The sequence below is a fragment of the Rhopalosiphum padi genome, chromosome 2 (assembly GCF_020882245.1).
Source record: "Rhopalosiphum padi isolate XX-2018 chromosome 2, ASM2088224v1, whole genome shotgun sequence".
NCBI classification, from domain to species: domain Eukaryota; kingdom Metazoa; phylum Arthropoda; class Insecta; order Hemiptera; family Aphididae; genus Rhopalosiphum; species Rhopalosiphum padi.
In genome coordinates this window covers 31,819,006-31,837,110 of record NC_083598.1, presented here as the reverse complement: position 1 = coordinate 31,837,110, position 18,105 = coordinate 31,819,006, and the positions used below count along the sequence as shown (strand labels likewise).

At 31.7% G+C, this 18,105-nt stretch overlaps 1 protein-coding gene across 1 annotated transcript in view; it reads left to right on the top strand.

Annotated features, from left to right (window-relative positions):
* Window positions 1-12,492: 12,492 nt before the first annotated feature.
* The window catches only part of LOC132923310 (protein tiptop-like), a 60,615-nt gene continuing 55,002 nt past the window's right edge, over window positions 12,493-18,105 (top strand). Inside the window, exon 1 of the mRNA XM_060987214.1 lies at window positions 12,493-13,095. Within this exon, the coding sequence (XP_060843197.1) occupies window positions 13,056-13,095 (40 nt within the window). The 5' untranslated portion in view covers window positions 12,493-13,055. The remainder of the gene's footprint in view (window positions 13,096-18,105) is intronic.

Genomic DNA, 18,105 nt, shown 5'->3' with positions numbered 1-18,105 from the left:
GTCTGCGACTGCTGCAATAGTGGCTGTTGGGACATTACAATAATAATAAAGTTTTTTCACATTATAATTCATATATTTTTCCATTCCGCCGACTGTAGTCCGACAACAATATAGTATTGTTAGAAATCCGAACTATCGACGATTTTGAGATTTTTTCATCAACAATCGATTGTGTTGTCTAGTCGGTTCGTATATAAAAAAACTAGCACTCTCCTTAGCGCTTCCAACATATCGCAGATATAGTATTTTTTAATTATAGCCGAACCTTGTCCGCGTGCGACCGATAAATCTTTGTTATTTATGAAAAATAATAAGCCTATACATATATTATTATTATATAACAACAACGACGACGTCGGCGAAGATCGCGTGGGAGTATAAATTATAACGGGAGGAGAGATAGAGAGCGGGTGAGAGAGAATGAGAGAAAGATAGGGAGAGAGACAGTGAGTGAGAGAGAATGAGAGAGAGTGAGTGGCAAGTCGTCGCCGTATCGTCGTAGCAGCAGCAGCAAAAACGGGGATTCGTCGTGTTATATTCCTACTATGGAAGCGATACGGTGTTATGTTGGGCCCCGTTTGATTTATAATATTCGGCGAGTTTTTGACGATTCTCGACGGTCGGCTAGAGTGGTAGAGAAAGAGGCGGCGGTAGATCCCTCGCGCGCGCATAACAACGACCCGTGTAGATATTTTGAAAGAGACCCAAGGCCCGCGTAACTCAGTCAGTTTTTGACAGATTTATAACCGGACCCGGGGAGCCCATAAATGCGCGCATCGCGGGACGCTGTTAAACCGGCGGCGAGGTCGGCAGAGGGGGTGCAGTGGAGAAGAAAGTCATCGCCACCGCCGCTGCCTCCTCTGTATATACGTATAATAATAATATACGTGTCCGTATATATATTTGTGTATGGGGAGAAGGACTGAGCAAATGCCGCCGCCGCACGAGTGAGGGTTATACGGAATTGATTGTGAAATCAGCTTGGACCGGGCTGTGCATACGGTAAGAGAAAGGGCGGCGACGGGGTAATAAGGATTTCAGGACGAGATGTTACTGTTCGATATCACAATGTACATGTTTACGTGTATATATGCATGTGTTTTTGTTACTTTTTTCCTCTCTTTTTTCTTACTCTTTCCCGTGTATCACTCATCAAGCATGTTCATTCCCCATTTCTCCGTTTAATAATGATGAGTAGTTTATTCTAATTTGGTATTTGGTATTTTTAAGTATACTTATAACTATAAGGATCAATAGTAAGGTTTAAATTATTTCAATTTTTATTAAATTCAAAGAGAGTTATCTGGTGATATAAAATCTTTTGAATATGTGAACCAATAATCTTTTTTACTACAAATTGTCAAACAGGTAATATTTTTGAAAATTTTGATGTATCTAAATTATCGAAATTCGAATGAATATAGTTCACGAGTTAATAAAATATATATATTAAGGATAACACAATAAGTCCTTAATGATGGCGTTATGAATATATAAAATTAATTTAATATCGAATTTAAACATTTAGTATTTAATATTTATTATACTAGGAAAATGTTTACAAATTATAAGATATTGATAGATTAATATTAATTACTATAATTTTCAAATAACCATAGCTTCCATATCTATACCAAATATATTATCATAGACTTATTATTGGTACACAAATTTAAACAACTCAAAAAATTACTCTTTTGAGTTTTAATTTATATACATCAACATTTAAAAAAAAGTTATTTACAATTTAATTGAAAATAATATGATCTATAAGTACATTTAAGAATGTAAAAAAATTATAATATTAGTAAATGGGGGTGAACATGCTTTCCGTCAATCTTTCCCTTTTCCAATTCCTTTATATGTAATATAAAATAAAATAATAATATAACATACGTGTGAGATCCTTCCTATATTATTTTCTTTTCTCCGTTGTGCACGTCCGCCCACCCTAAATATCATCGTGTACTATGTACACCCGATTATTCTGGTATCGTTTGTATGTTGCACAAGTAATAATATATATATGTATATATTGTTGTATTTAGCTCGGTAGCAGCTACCCCGCTACCTCTGCACCGTACTCCATACATATATTCTACAGGTAAAGGTACACTTGCACCTACACATACGCAATAATTGTGTAAGGTGTATTATAATATAATACGTGATATATATATGCGTGTACATTATATACTTTTCACGGTTCGTTTAAACATAGATACTCGGACGGGTGCCTGAGAGTCGAAATCGTACTTACGCGTATAATGCCTTCACGGGTGTGTTGTCGTGGGTAGGTTAAAATCCTGTGTATAACAACTGCGGTGGTGGCCATGCAGGTATAACAATAAGACGCAACAATATAATAATAATAATATTTACCGTATACATAGGTGTGCGTTTTCGAAAATTTTATAATGAAGTATAAGTAAAGTAAGTACAAACGTACAGCCGAATTCGAATTAGCGACACGTTTTTTTTATTGGTCAAATTCATTATTTACGCTACCTATCAATAACATAATATATTATTTACGCGGAAAATTATACGAATTATAGATTATATTTCGCAATTTATGTACCTATATATAATATAAATAATATATTATATTACTAGCTTGTGATGCGTATCCGTTCCAACAAGTCACCCTAAAAGGTGTCAATTTTTTGTATTTCCGTGAAAATATTAACCAAAAAGAATAGCAAACAATTTTCGTTTTAGCGTCAAGTTATAAAATGTGTATATAATATAGTTGTAAAAAAAAATAACATTTGAAATATTGTAGAATCTTGAGTTTTAAGATTAGGTATATTAAGCCACAGAAAAAATACCAATGAGTAAATTTAAGTCTTAGATATTATCCTATATAAATTACGCAAATTTAAAGTTATAATACATAAGTGAAAACTGTAAAGTTAAAAACTATTTAAGCTCCTAAAACTCTCATTTGTAATGTGTATATTATGACTAAATGTTTTCTATATATTATATTAGTTTAAAATGAGTGGGTTTGTTTTCAAAATATGTAATAAATTATTGATCATAGCATGGTTAACTAGTTCGTTTAGATTGTTTGTTAAATTTAGTAGTATTAAGTGATTTATCGAGATTTTTATAGTAATATTAATTCAATCTTTTGATTTCGATTTAACAAATATGATAGGTATATCTTTAGAAAAATAAATATGAAACGATTTTTTTTTATAAATTTCCATTTTCTATGAGTCGTGATCGATTTTTAAATAATACTCTATAATAAACCAACCGACATAAGGTAAAAGGTAAACAAACACTTTTTAAGAGTAATATTGATAATTATTTACCTACATTATATACCTGTCCCATATAATATTAATTATTAAATACGTGGGTATACGTATACAAAAAAAATTGTGTCGTGTATTATTACGTATTTATGTTTATAATTAAAACGAAGAAATTAAATCATACACATCGGTAACCGTGCAACGTGGTGATAACTACTTTATTGATACTAATCTTGAATTTCGTGAATAGGAAACATTATAGGGATAATAATATAATACGAGTATGTAATTATACATTTTATATTATAATAATTTATATACTTTTTAAAATTATTATTATTGATTTAAATTACAACTTCCGCAACGCAGGACATTAGTTATATTATAATATATACATTTTGTAAACTTACATGGTATTTTAATTTGTATGTATATTTTTTTACTATATAATTTTACTATAATGTAGTATATATTATATACTTGTCTGTTAGATTATTATTTTGTCTTTAAATTAAAACTTTAAGAATAAACTTATTATTTAAAAATAAGGTTGTATAAATTAGGTGAAAATTGATTAAGTCTAGGTTTTGTTGGTTAGGTCCAAGACCGACGTCAAGTTTGTGGGGTACCTGTATTCGATCTGATCTTGAGTGTGTTTTAAACAGTCAGCAATGATGGGGAAGATCAATTCTATGGTTGGGGAGACGGAGAATCCTCTTTAGTTATATCATAAATCCATGAGCGATTTTGGTGTGTCATACGCGTAGCCTGTTTAGTATAGTTTATTCAGGAGTTTATTCCTTTTGTTTGAGGATTGGGTTTTGCCATCGATAAGTATCTTAATAAATTTCATAAATTTCGGTACTTAAGTACTTTATATACTTTAAATGTTTTGCCATTTTTTTTAATGGTTTCTTCAGTTTATTTGTTTGGGTCATCATAAAATATTTGCTTAATTAAAATAGTTTTAGTATAATTTGTGGCGATTGAGGTTTATTTGTCTACTATATGATTTCATAATATACTTAGCTCGTAACATTTATATTATATACGTATAGGTATCTGTAATAAATGCAATTAATTACGTCTCTTTGTATAATAATTTAGTTGTTATATTTTCATAGCATGCTTATTACAAAGTAGTAGTTGGAATTTGTTGGATATACCTTTACGTGAATATTGCAGTGTAGATTAAATACAAAAACATAGTTTATTTTTTTAAATGTTTTTTTGTGGAATCCATAAAATCATCATAAAAACTTTAATATCGTTGTAATAGGTGTATAATACAGCGTACGGAACGAATAGTTAGCTATAGGATACAGGTTGAATTTTGATATGCATTTTAAAGGATATATCACTATTAAAATAATGTGTTTAGCGTGTATATTATAATATATTATATTGCATATACATGTATAATATAATATCTAATGTACCTACATTTACATTTTTTCCACTGTACGTACATATTATACCTATTACATTAATATCTGATTTCAAATCAAGTTTCGAAAAACCAGGTGGTCATTTATAGTGTTTGGGAAGATTTCAATTCGGAATTTTGATATGCAGTGTAATACCTATAATATAATAAGTATACGTAAGTGGTTTGAACCGCGACGCGTATTAGCAGTAGATGTATATCACGATATACATAGGTACACTAAGTATACTACTTTTACACAAAATCGAATCGTTTTAGGCTAGTTAGTTAGAAAACAGAGCTGTGTGTGCATCTATACTTCTATTCGGATGGTATATAGAGTTAAAGTTATTTTATAATATTTATGTCGTACGTTACAAGTAACTAATATTACACGATCATAATAATTTAATGCTATACACGACAACAGTGGTAAACTGTATTAAGTTTATTTATAATATTTAGATTATAGGCGTATATAGCTGTAATAATATTATATAATATAATAAGTATTGCACAGGCCCCCCTAAAAAAATACCACCTGTGTAATTTCTGCAGGTCACCGCGTGTGTTAATTTCTACACATTTCTATATAAATATTCGGATAAATAGGTACTTATAATATACTATATAACTGTAATTTTGATATAGATTTACAATTTAATTTGAAATATTATTATAAGTAGGGCATATATTATTTGTATGCAAATTTTAATTTTAGAATAAAAACGTAAATGAAATTTTATGATGGTAATAGGATATTTATTCTTCATCTTCAAACAATTTATGTTATTGATGAAAAATAATTTTAGATGATCAAGTTCTTGATGTTAATACGTCACATGCGCATTAGAATACAACAGTCAACAATGAACCGTATATATTTTATAACTGTATATAATTCATCAATGTAAATATTGGTTGCTCGTCAAATCATATTGCAGTAAGCCCAGTAAGGTAATTAAAATAAAATATTCAAAGCAAACGTGTACGTGATATATTGGCGAATCAGACAGGATGTTTATGTGTAGATAATGTATACCTACTTCACATAAAAATACTTAATATATATATATATAGCAATATTGTTTTTGTTTCTGATGTCCGACTTGTAATATAATATATTAATGTACTAGTGTTTTATTGTTTGTTACAGAAAGAACAGACGCACATATAATTATTATTATGTTATGATTCGTTCTTATTAATTTTTCTAAGAAAATTGTTTTAATATTTTAATATTTATACCTATTTTTTACCTTTTTTTTTTTAATAGTCATTGTTGTATACCAAATATATTGCATAGTTCCAACTGTTCCATGGCTGTACCAAGAAAAATCCAGAAATGGAAAATTAAAATTGATTAAGGAATTAAAATAACATAATATACCTATACAATACTTTACAAGTATAAAAATAAATTATACATTTTAATTAAACATCTTTAAGAAAATTTTAATTTCAAAAATTATTTATTATTATTGTAAAGTCAATATGTCAAACCTAATAACGAAAGTAACAGCACATTAACAATTTGTGACTATATTCACTTAGAAAATAAAATAAAATAGCAATAATATTACATTATAGATTTATAGCTAAACAATAAATTATTAGTAAAGTTTGACGAAAAACAATAATTTATCATTCGAGTTTACAAATTAAATTTACAATAAAAGTGTACAGCTGCTATATAGTACCCATATGCAAGTCCCATAATAATATGACAGAATATAGACTATTATTGCTATTTGGCCACAATACAGATTACTAAATAAAATTATCGTTGCCTGTTTAATATATTTCAAAGAAATTTCCAATTTTCACAATTTAAATATTCAAAATTAAAATTTGATAAATATCTAAGAAATGTTGGGGTTGAGAGTGTTTGAATCTCATAGGGGGTATCCTTTGAAATATGTAGAACGTGCAATGGCTACAAATTACGCGCTATATAGTCAATATTCAACCACTATAATAATATTATATTATAAATTATAGATTTGTATAAAAAGTATACTTTTTTTAAATTTTCGTATAGTATACATTATTCATAGACTATATAGATTATAGTATATAGGTATCAATATATTTTAAAATTGTATACAATATGCACGTTTTTAAACACGTTTTCGACGTTGAAAATTGAGAAAAACCAGACAGCATTATAAATTAATCGAACTATCTATTGATATTAAATAATAATATAGTTGATAGACATACAATATATACAAAAATAGCGATAAAACCATAAAACAACATTTCATAATGCAAATTAAAAAAAAAAAGATCGTCGAGTTAAAACAGTTTATAATATTATATAGGTATATTAAAAATTAATTTAAGATAATATGATTGTATACATAAGAAGATTGAAGTACATTTAATAGATCGCTCAGAACGCGTACGCCATCACGTTATTTATAAAATACTATACAGGTATATAATGCTAATCTATACAGTATACACTATGCGCAATACAGTGATGTGTTACTTAAAATATTCGTTGGTGAATTGTTCACGCAGGTATGTAATAATAAGTCTAAATCAAATTTCCTTACCATAAGTCAAACAAAAATTTTTCTCACTTGGCTCGAAATAATTATTATCTTGCAGTTTTTTTTTTAAGATTGTCGACTACCAAATGCAATTAAATACAGTTTGATGATAATCTTTTGTGGATATTTATTGTAATATGTACCTTAATTTTAAACAAACTATAAACATTATAAAAAAAAGGAGCCACACATTGATGTCACTTTCTATTTTTGGAAACTTGAATTCAGAAAAAGTACATAATATTTATTATAACAACAAAAGGTAGATACAAGGACCATTGGTTCTCAAAATAAGTTTTTTAATCACCTGATATCTGAGAATTTAAAATTATAAATAATTGTAAAATACTTTGTTTTCATCATTTAAAAATTTAAAAGGGACCGGCGAGTGAATATGTCGCGGTCCATGAAGTGCAGCACCCTGCCATAGTGATCGCGGATTCACGATCGTATAGTATGTGTCACATGGGGATGCGCAGAATTAACATGTTGGACTCTCGTTGTAGTAGGTATAGAGAGAATACGCTAAAAAAAATTAGAAAAGCGAATACACGCCATTTAGGTACCCTTGTATTAAAGTTGTTTAGCACCAATATATATATATCACTACATACCTAATAGTTATTAAATAATTTTTACAGTGTCCAATGCTCGTTGTTAAGAACACAAAAATTGGGCACTATATTGATAGATATAAACAATTTAGTACTTTACGTATAATAATAATATCTACCTTATATACCTATATATTGCCGGGCCAGCAGATCGCAATGCACCGCGCAATCATATCGTTGATGTGTCACACGCGTCACGCGTGCCAAGTCCCACAAGAATTATATTATTATGGTGCACCGATTTATTTACTATTTTAGTGGCTATTTTTATCACGCGCATACGTCATATTATCGGTACATAAAATATAACGATAATAATATAATATTGCTCTACCTGCAAGTCGACGCGATAAGAAACGCGTGTAAATACCTAGCTATTTCAAACGTGAATAGACTCGTACACAAGCACGGTGATATTATTTATACAAATAATACGATATGATAATGTTGTATAGTCGAGCTGCTCAGCAGCAAGTATATTGTTATATAATAATATATAATAACACAATAATTTGAACATACGGACGTAACAATAATAATATACCCGAAATGGTATTCGGAAATCGTGTTACGACACACGAGGTTTTTGTACTACGGGTGCGTAGGAGTTTATTTTGCTCGTTTTCGGTTGCGTTTAGGTTGTGCGGGTCTGTCGTAATTTACCTGCGCTTTTCGTATTGTTATAAACGATTTACAACTGTAGTTTTACGGATTATATAGGGTATTTGGGTATACGAAGAACAGAGTGAAAAGAGACGACGATGAAGGTCATTCGACGGGGCGTCACACTCGTCATATAGCGTCGTGCCATCGTCAATGCTTTCGAATTGACATCACTGTTTTATTTTTTAGATTCCTCGACGACCGTATGTCACTTACTAAAACATTATACACATACACACACACACACACAGCGCATCAATGTCCGTCTATTTTGAAACGCGGTAGTTTTTACGGCGAATTCGATTTCTGGGAAATCTGAACGAATAGGACCTATTGATAGTTCATTTATACAGTAGGTGCATTATATTCTTTTGGGTATACACATTAAACGTGCACATAATATTACCTATTATTTAATATTATTTGTACATTATTTCCATACAATACCTTGTGAACTCAGTCAATTATTTTCACATATACACGATGTACCTACACATAAATGTTTTATACATTTATTTATTTATACTTGACGTTTGTATACACATTATACAATATAAGTATATTGAATATTCTATTAGTAAACTGTAAATTTACTTAATAACTTAAAAAACTCTACATTTTGAATATAAATAGCTAGGTCATGACTCATGAGTATAATATAATATTATTATTTCCGCTATAGAAATGGTCAATTAACTTTTTAAAAGCCGTAATAAGCCGTATACTGTGTAAATAGCATACAGTACTGGCATTTACCTACAGTGAAATATTTTTTTACCAAATATATTATGTTTGTTTAAATGTTGGACTTAACAGTAAAATAACTTATAAGTTATAATACGTTTTATCTGAAAATGGACCTTCGTATATTACATTCTACATAGCAACATATAATATAAATGTGACATTTATTTAAATTTAAACCAAAGTGTGTTTTTATCTTATTTTGTGTTGTCTGTCGAATGTCGATGACGTTGTGCCCGGAATGCTGTGGGGATGTTGAAACGGACTGAACCGTTTTTGTTTAATTAAGAGTTACCTACGTAAATAAGGACCATTATTTCTAATGTCTTATTTTAAACATACTCTTCGTCATCCACATCATCAGCCGTCTCATCTGACTAAAAGAACAATTTAATGAACAACTTAACTATTATTAGAGTATTACACAAACTGTATATATACACATTTTGTAAATAGATATAAATATATAATATTATATAGTTATGATCTGTACATCAAATACTAGATAATAGTAATACTTCATAATAGATTCATATGCATGTTAAATTTTATAATTTTTTTGAAATCACCTCGATTTTAAGTGATTAATACAATTATTATGTTGGTTGAAAAGTATTTATTAAAATATTTAAATATCTATATACCTAAAACAGCTTTAATTTAGCTTTTGTAGACTGTACTATACACACTATATAATCTGAATAATATATTTTAATTAATTTAATTATAACCCTATGACATACAAAATCATTACACTTTAAAACAATAAAATTTGATCTTCCATCATTATTATTTTATATGACATTGTTGTAAACAATTATATAATTTCAATTAAAACATAACTATACAATTTTATCTTTAATGTCTGATGTATACTATTGAATTGAATTGAATTATTAAAATAATCAAAATATTTTAAAATAAACCTTATCATATAGGTACGTTCTATATTTATTATTGTTTATACATTATACCTACGTATATTGTTATATTGATTTATAATAGATTAATTTATGCGTATATACTTTGTACATATACAGTGACACTGGAATTGCCTCTCAAATTTATTTAGACCTTATATATCTTAATATGATGAATATGAAATTAATAAATTGATGACTGATAAGTGAACACTTAAGCCATAATAATAGTAATTCGTTTTTTTGCAGGATCATAGCTTTTAAACATTATTCAAGTATACTGGAATATAAAATATATATAAGTAGGTATCATAGGCGTGATGACTATAGACTTCATCCGCAGTGGCAGCTTATAGCTAATGACCGGCGCCTCCAAAATCAATCGTAGCCCCCCCCCCCCCCCAAAATGATTTGTATGTATATCCCCTTCTACCTTTATATATATCAGGGAGTATACACACATGCAAATTATAATAGCCCCCTAAATTTAAAACTCAAATTACGCCTATGCATACCTCCCTTTAATTGTTGTGGCGGTTTTTTCTGAATAAAAGTTGTAAACCACTAGATTTAAAACTTGGTTGACTGGCGCCTTTTGAAAATTGCAGGGGTAGCCCGCAGGCACCCTAGGTTGCCACCGTAGACACGCCTATGGTACGTATATTACTATATTATAAATATCTATAAACAATTTAACCTCGAAAAATTAGTTTTTAAAACTATAAGTATATGCGACGTAAAATATAATGTAGGCGCATAACTATATTTTTATAAATAAATATCGTAATAAATATGTATTTTTTACTCGTTTTATGTACTTTATATGCTATATATATTAACTATATATATAACTTATACCTAATTTTATATGTACCTATTCAGTTGTCAATATTTTTTTTTAGGAAGACGTTTAATATGGTTATTGTGGTATATATAGTATATACCTAAACTGGCTAAACTATATAAATAGTTTCATAATAATTTTTTAATAAAATATTTTAAAATAAGTTTATCAGATTTAATGATTCGCTATAAACTATTTGCCGAATACTATAATATGACCTTTAAATCTTCGTGTAAAAAAAAAGACACCGTTTGAAAATAAAATTACACTCCCCGCAAGACTAGTCGCATAAAAATAATATCTCTGGCGTATATCTAGTGTGCGACGAGAATATTTGCGATTACAATCGATTTAAAACAGATTTTTTTTTATCGACACATTTTCGCAGTTGTTTTGTCAACGTTTGCAATGTATATATTTCAATTGGCCCCCAAACAATGTCGTTCGCGTTTATACGCACGCACGAACACACGTTTAATATAATATATATGTATAAACTGTATACGCATTATTATATATACCTACGCTGCTGCAGCACAGCTAACAGTCCGCGCGCGCGTTATTCTATTTATTGCCGCCGATGGGAGCGCGCGCGCGCTTGTGAGAGAGACAGAGAACTGGACAAAATTTACGAGTTTGAGTTTTCTCGAGGCCTTTTAATTCACACACACTCACACACATGCTGCACGGCGCGAGCTATAAATCGTTTTGGCGCATTTCTGTGTATGTATATAATATATATATAATTCTTTACTCTGTGATATATATATATTGCCGCTTCTACTGCACAGCGCATCGTAGGCATCATATAGTGCTCAAAGCCGTCAGCGGGTTTACGTTTGTTTGAGCGTCTCGCAGACACATCACAGCGTGTTCAGTGTTGTATACATTTAGACGGTAGGTGTATATACGATACATAATATAAGAGAGGCTGAAAACACTGTTTTTAAGAATTGAATAACAAAAAGTTTAAAGCCTAAATAATATAACATGCATTAATATATTAAACAGTATATTATGGTGGCCCGTGGGGTGGCGATTATAATGTTGAGACATCATAAACGAAACAGCTAAAAATCAACAAAAAAATCGTTAATTGAATTTTAATAATATTATAATATCAACAATCATACCTATTTTAATAATATTATTGTCTCGTGCAGCGTGCGACAGCAACAACGCGCGTCCGAAAGATTTCCGCGTGATACAGCAGCGTCATTTGCCGCTGACTCGGAGGAAAATCGGCGGCTGCCGGTCGAAAAAGTGATCCGGAGCGGTACTGGCTCCGGCCGGTGGCGGGCGGGGATGAGTTATGTGCCCGTACCCCGGAGTGGGCGTCACCGAATGCCGCCCAGACCACGCCCGGGCCGCCCGTGACGTCACAATCGGGCCCGATCGGCAACCATCGGACCGCGCGCGCCGACCGGCGTTATCGTCGTCGTCGTCGACCCGCGTTGTTGACACCCGTCAGTCAGTGATGGCCGTGTCCGCGTCCGTGGTCTTTGTGCTTTTCAAGGGTTCCGTCGCCACTAACGCCGCCGCCGCCGACGCCGCCTCCGACACACACTGCGTCGCTGTTGTTGTCGGTTGACGATTTTTATTGTTTTGTCAGTCGTCTACTCGTCTATATAAAATATATTGTCTCACAAACGCGATCGCAATTTTTATAATATCGTACCCGCAGCCATTACTGTTTTTTTGTTGTAATTTTTTTTTATCATTATTCTTATCGTTTCGTGTAATATATAGTGTTTATTTTTCGAGACTGTTTACGCGTCCGTCTAATTATAATATTGTTACCAGTACGTTGTTACGAATTTATTATATTTAGTAAGTTTCTGATTCTCGCGAAACGAGTTATGTCTAACGAAGATCAGTGTTGTTTGTGATTATTACACGCGAATTTCCGTCGTCCACGCGCACTCGGAAGTCGCGTACTCCGCGCTCCATCGTGTCTTGCTTGGAGGAAGTATTCCGTACGTCGCACAAGTTGCCGCACCGAAGTAACGTCACCACGATCATGACCAGAAGGAAGCAACACTGCCCCAAAAGAATGAAATGTATGTACTTGAAAAATTATTATTTTTTACATAGGTGATTTATTTTTAAGTATATAAACATTTTCATTATCTCCCCGTGACTACGTAAAAGCTCATAAATTATATAGTCACCTGAGCCGAAAATAGCTTTTTTTCATATTTAACAGACAACAGAGGACGCTCTGTTTACACACTACTACTCCTCATCCAAAAATAGCTTAGATAGGTACGACATGTATTTGAGTATATTATTTTAATGTTTTTATCGTTCAAATCAAATAGTAGAAAATCTGTCCTGTGTAGTATTAGTAAAGTATAGCATAGGTAGAGGTATAAACAGAATTTTTTTATTTATATAAATAATCAATTTACATAGGGAGTTTATGATTTTTGTTATAAAATCACAGTTTTTGTTAACATCTTTCCCAGAAAAAATTCAAGTGTTTTATATCACGTGTATGATCGTAAAACATATAGGTAAGATCCCTGCAGCTATTGTTCGCAATACTGTTCGTATAATATTATACCCACATAATTTATGATTACGAGATTGGGGATTATTCGTCAAAGGCCGCCGCTACAATATAAGGACACCCACTGTTCGTCTAAATATAGGTGTATTTAGATATAGCCGCGATTTTTTTTCGTGTGATCCGTGGTGTTTGAATATTATGTTTAGTTGTTCGTCATTGTTTATGATTTCTGGGCGCTATAACATCTAGGTACTTTTTTCTTCGGACGATGACGCGAGTTCGGTTCTTATTCCAATTCCACCTGGTGCACTATTTATATAGATATTTTCGCGGCTTCGTTGGGTTCTAAGGGTGATATACTATATGTACAGTGTAATATATAATATTATAGGAAAACTATATAATAGTATAGAAAGGCGTCGTAAATTTTGGGCACAGGTTGCTGTGCATACACACACACATAAATATTATATATATTAATATAGGTATTGATACACGCAATGACTTGCAGGGATCGTTGCGGCGGCGTCATGTTATTAATGATGACCACGACCACGTTTAACACTTTTTCCCCGTAAACACGCACGTTTTTCGGCGCCTTCTTTTGATCTCTTATTTTTGTCCCCTCCCCAGGGTGACAAATATAAAACGCGTTCTTCTTCGTGACTACAACCATAATAGTCGTTATACAACAACACATATTTGCCGGTGTAGCTATACGATACGACCACGACTTATTATAATATTTTATTGTATATATATTTCAATGTTCGTACGTATAATACGTGTAGTATATTATGGTGTATGTATTATATATTTTCATGTATGAGATTTCGTTGTGGGACCTGTTTGATGGGTGAGCCGGTGTTTTTGCAGCCGGCAGCGTGTTTCGGCGGGTCGGCCGTCAGATATACCGTGGGGGAAGACTGCCGTGCAGGCGGCAGCAACAGAGCGGCGTCGCGGGAAGAGCAGGGGGCGAAACGCCGCCACCGCTGCCGCTTTCGACGCCGCGTGTGCGGCTAGCCGGGGGTAAAGCGCATCTCTCTCCTTGTCACTGATAAATGAAACGGGCACGCCACCATACATACATACATATATATATATATATATATATATATAGAGAGAGAGAGAAAATACGTGTATACACCACTCTCGTACATATATATAGATGTATGTATATATATTATATATAATGCACGTATATAAACACGATGAAGCTTGATTATTGCTCCTTTCCGGGTGCCTAAATCAACAAGTGCGCGTGTAACTTGTATATAACATATATATGTATCGCTTTAAGCATTTTTTGACGCCTGAGGATAAGATTAGGTACGGCGTGAATGTGACACGAAATTCCATTGAAGACCAAAAGTTGACAAAAGTAGGTAATAGCACGTTCAAAAAAATTATAAAAAGGTGTGTGTTCAGATAGTGTTAAGAGTGCAGAATTGGATATCAAATACTTGTTTCAAATAATAATTAATCGCTAGTGAATAAAAAAATAGAAAATTCGTTATGAAATATCACAGTCCGGTGTTGGTAGTCACCCATGTGTGTTATCTGATTGTTTTTAATTTTTGTCTTTCGTTTTGAGTACGATTTTGTTGTTTTTGTTCCATAATACGTCTCGATAAAATATTAGTGTCCACCGCTGTGACGACTTGCCACGGAAATTACATCATTTCACGATACATTTATATTTAATCTCGAGCGTGTAGATAGGTTATTGGACGTATCCCAAAATTGTTTTAATCGTCCGAAATAAAGAAAATGTTACATACAAAAATGCATAAAAAAATGTATGGTCTGCGCATAGACCAAGATTGTAGTAGAACTCTAATAGAACAATTTATAGGTTATTATGGGCTTAGAAATCGTTTCGTAAATCGTGAATGTTTTCTTTCAACCATAATATAATATGCCATGGTATAGTTAGTTTAAAAATGTTGTAATATTAAAATAACAACTATAGTATAAATGGTGGATTATCTTTAAATATAAAAATTATTTGATTATTAATTAAATTTCGAATTTATGTTAGTAGGTACATTTCAATGTACAAGTATTAATCATTAATAACAAATGTAAACAATCGTGGTTCCGTGTTTGGACGTTATCGTGCCTATACAGTGTCGACTCAATGTAAGATGATTTCTATATTCAAATTGTTTTTTGGTTTACAATTTCTCTTATTATTACCTGCACCCTTGGCTTGGTTTGCTGCACCTCTCTGTCGTTTATTATCAATTCTATGTTTACAGTTAACATTATCGTCACTGTATAGAAAATAGTAACGTGACTTGGTATTGTGTTACATTGGAAATTTATTTTGGTTTCATTATTATATTATTATATCAACAATTAATAATCATTATAAATTATTTAATTAAGCCTTCATATACTGAAAATATTTTATATTTATATTCTATATAACAATATTATATTAATTATAAGTTGCGGTCCATATCATGAAATATCATAATAAAGCAAACTTCGCAAAAACATACGCACATATTATATTATATTCAATTCTCACAATGACCGTATTTATGTCCAATTATAATATTTTTGGACAATGTCAATTACTTAAATAATATGATAGGTAATTATATTATTTATTATGGTTGAATTCGTTCTTCTATAATAAATGGTTATCCATACTTTATATTTTTCCTAATAATGACATTGATATTAAGACAATGCATTATTTTTTTTTAAATAAATTTAACCGATAAAAAGTTCATATTGTGTGTGACAAGGTGAGCAGAATACGATATTGGCGAAAAGTGTTGAATCATTGTACGACATTTTCAGACGTAAGTTGAATATTTTTATAAGACGGTGGTGTAGATATATGTATAATATGTATGTGAATAATAATAACTCGTAATAAAATGTGATTTATTTAATAATCACGTCATATATATAGAGCCGGGACATTTTAATAACATCGGATATACGACGCAATAAATAACAATATTTTTACACACACGATAGAAACGTATGCGAAATCGCCGATGCATATAAATAGTTAATACTACCTATATTCAGTACAAAAATCAGTGTGTTTATTTGTTTTTTTTTCCGCTTGTAGACGATTTCGTTTGATAATTGATTTCCGACTAGTAGTCACTGTGATACGATATATATCCGTCGAGATGTATCAACAATATAAAACGTAATTGTAAAAACACAAATCATAAGTATATGAAATGGTAGTGTTAATTAACGAACGCTTTGATTCATATATATTAATATAGTGTGTATATTATATTTTTAACGACTATATTATTATGTGATGGCGTAGTGACGGGGAGAGAGGACGCGCTTACCTGTGTATTATTATATTATTATACATAATATAATGGGTATGGATTAAGCGTTATAATAAAATAATAGACCGCAGCGTGTAGGTATTTATAGCGGGGACTCGGTGATAAGGACATACGTTTATACTATATTATATTGTTTGTCGTCTGTGTGACTGTGTAGTGTTCACTGCTGTCGCGGCCAAGGGTTGTAACTGCGCGAGTGTATAATATATATATATATATTAAATACGTGTGCTATGCCTGGAGACGATGTTTTCCCGTATGACAGTTTAGACAAAAAAGGAACGCGACGTTGATTGACAGCGATTTATATATAATACGAAAGCGCCGTCAGAGACACACACTCATACCTACATGTTTGTCTCTCTCCAATACACGTCCTAACCTGTGGTATCGTCTCGTCTCACCTTTAGTGCGTGCGAGTGCGCGTGCGCTAGTCTCACTGCGTTTGATTGATGCGTTACCTTACAATGTACGCATATACACACACACACACAGATTAGATAGGAGAAACCGCCGCCGAGCATTATTATTATTATATTATTATTGTGTGTGTCACACGGACGTCTCTTTTAGACGTAATGATTTTGACATGTCTACCGACGACGTAGGGGACACGTTTACTGCACACACACGTTATGCCAGCCTACCTATATCTACTGCACTTCATATTGTACGGGAAGAGAGAGCGTTCAGGCGGTCGATCAAAACTCGATTACACTCGCGACAGTGCGTATAACTTAAATACGAGTATACCGATATATATATATATATATTGCACACCGGGAGAACTGGAAATTAAACGGTTTTAGTTTTTATTTTTCCAGAATGGTTTGTTTTTTGTTTTTCGAAGAAATTGCATTTGCACTAGAATTCCATTTCACACCCGGGCTGATATTAGAAAATATAAGTTTGCGCAGCACCTTCGTCAGGCATGCGCAATCGACGTGCACCTATACAGTCTCTGTCAGTTTTTTTATGTAATATATTATTATGTATTACTTTATTATATCATGTGTCATCTATAGATTATACCTCACGCACATGCGTCATCGTTGCAACAGTAATTTATATGAAATAAAAATAATGTAATTTATTTAAAATCGAGGGATTACATGTTAATACATTTTTATATCTTTTGTTGCGTTCAATACAGATGATTATAAATCAATTACCTGCGTAAGCAAAGCTGGATGTTTGACTTAAACTTTTCTATGACGATCCAT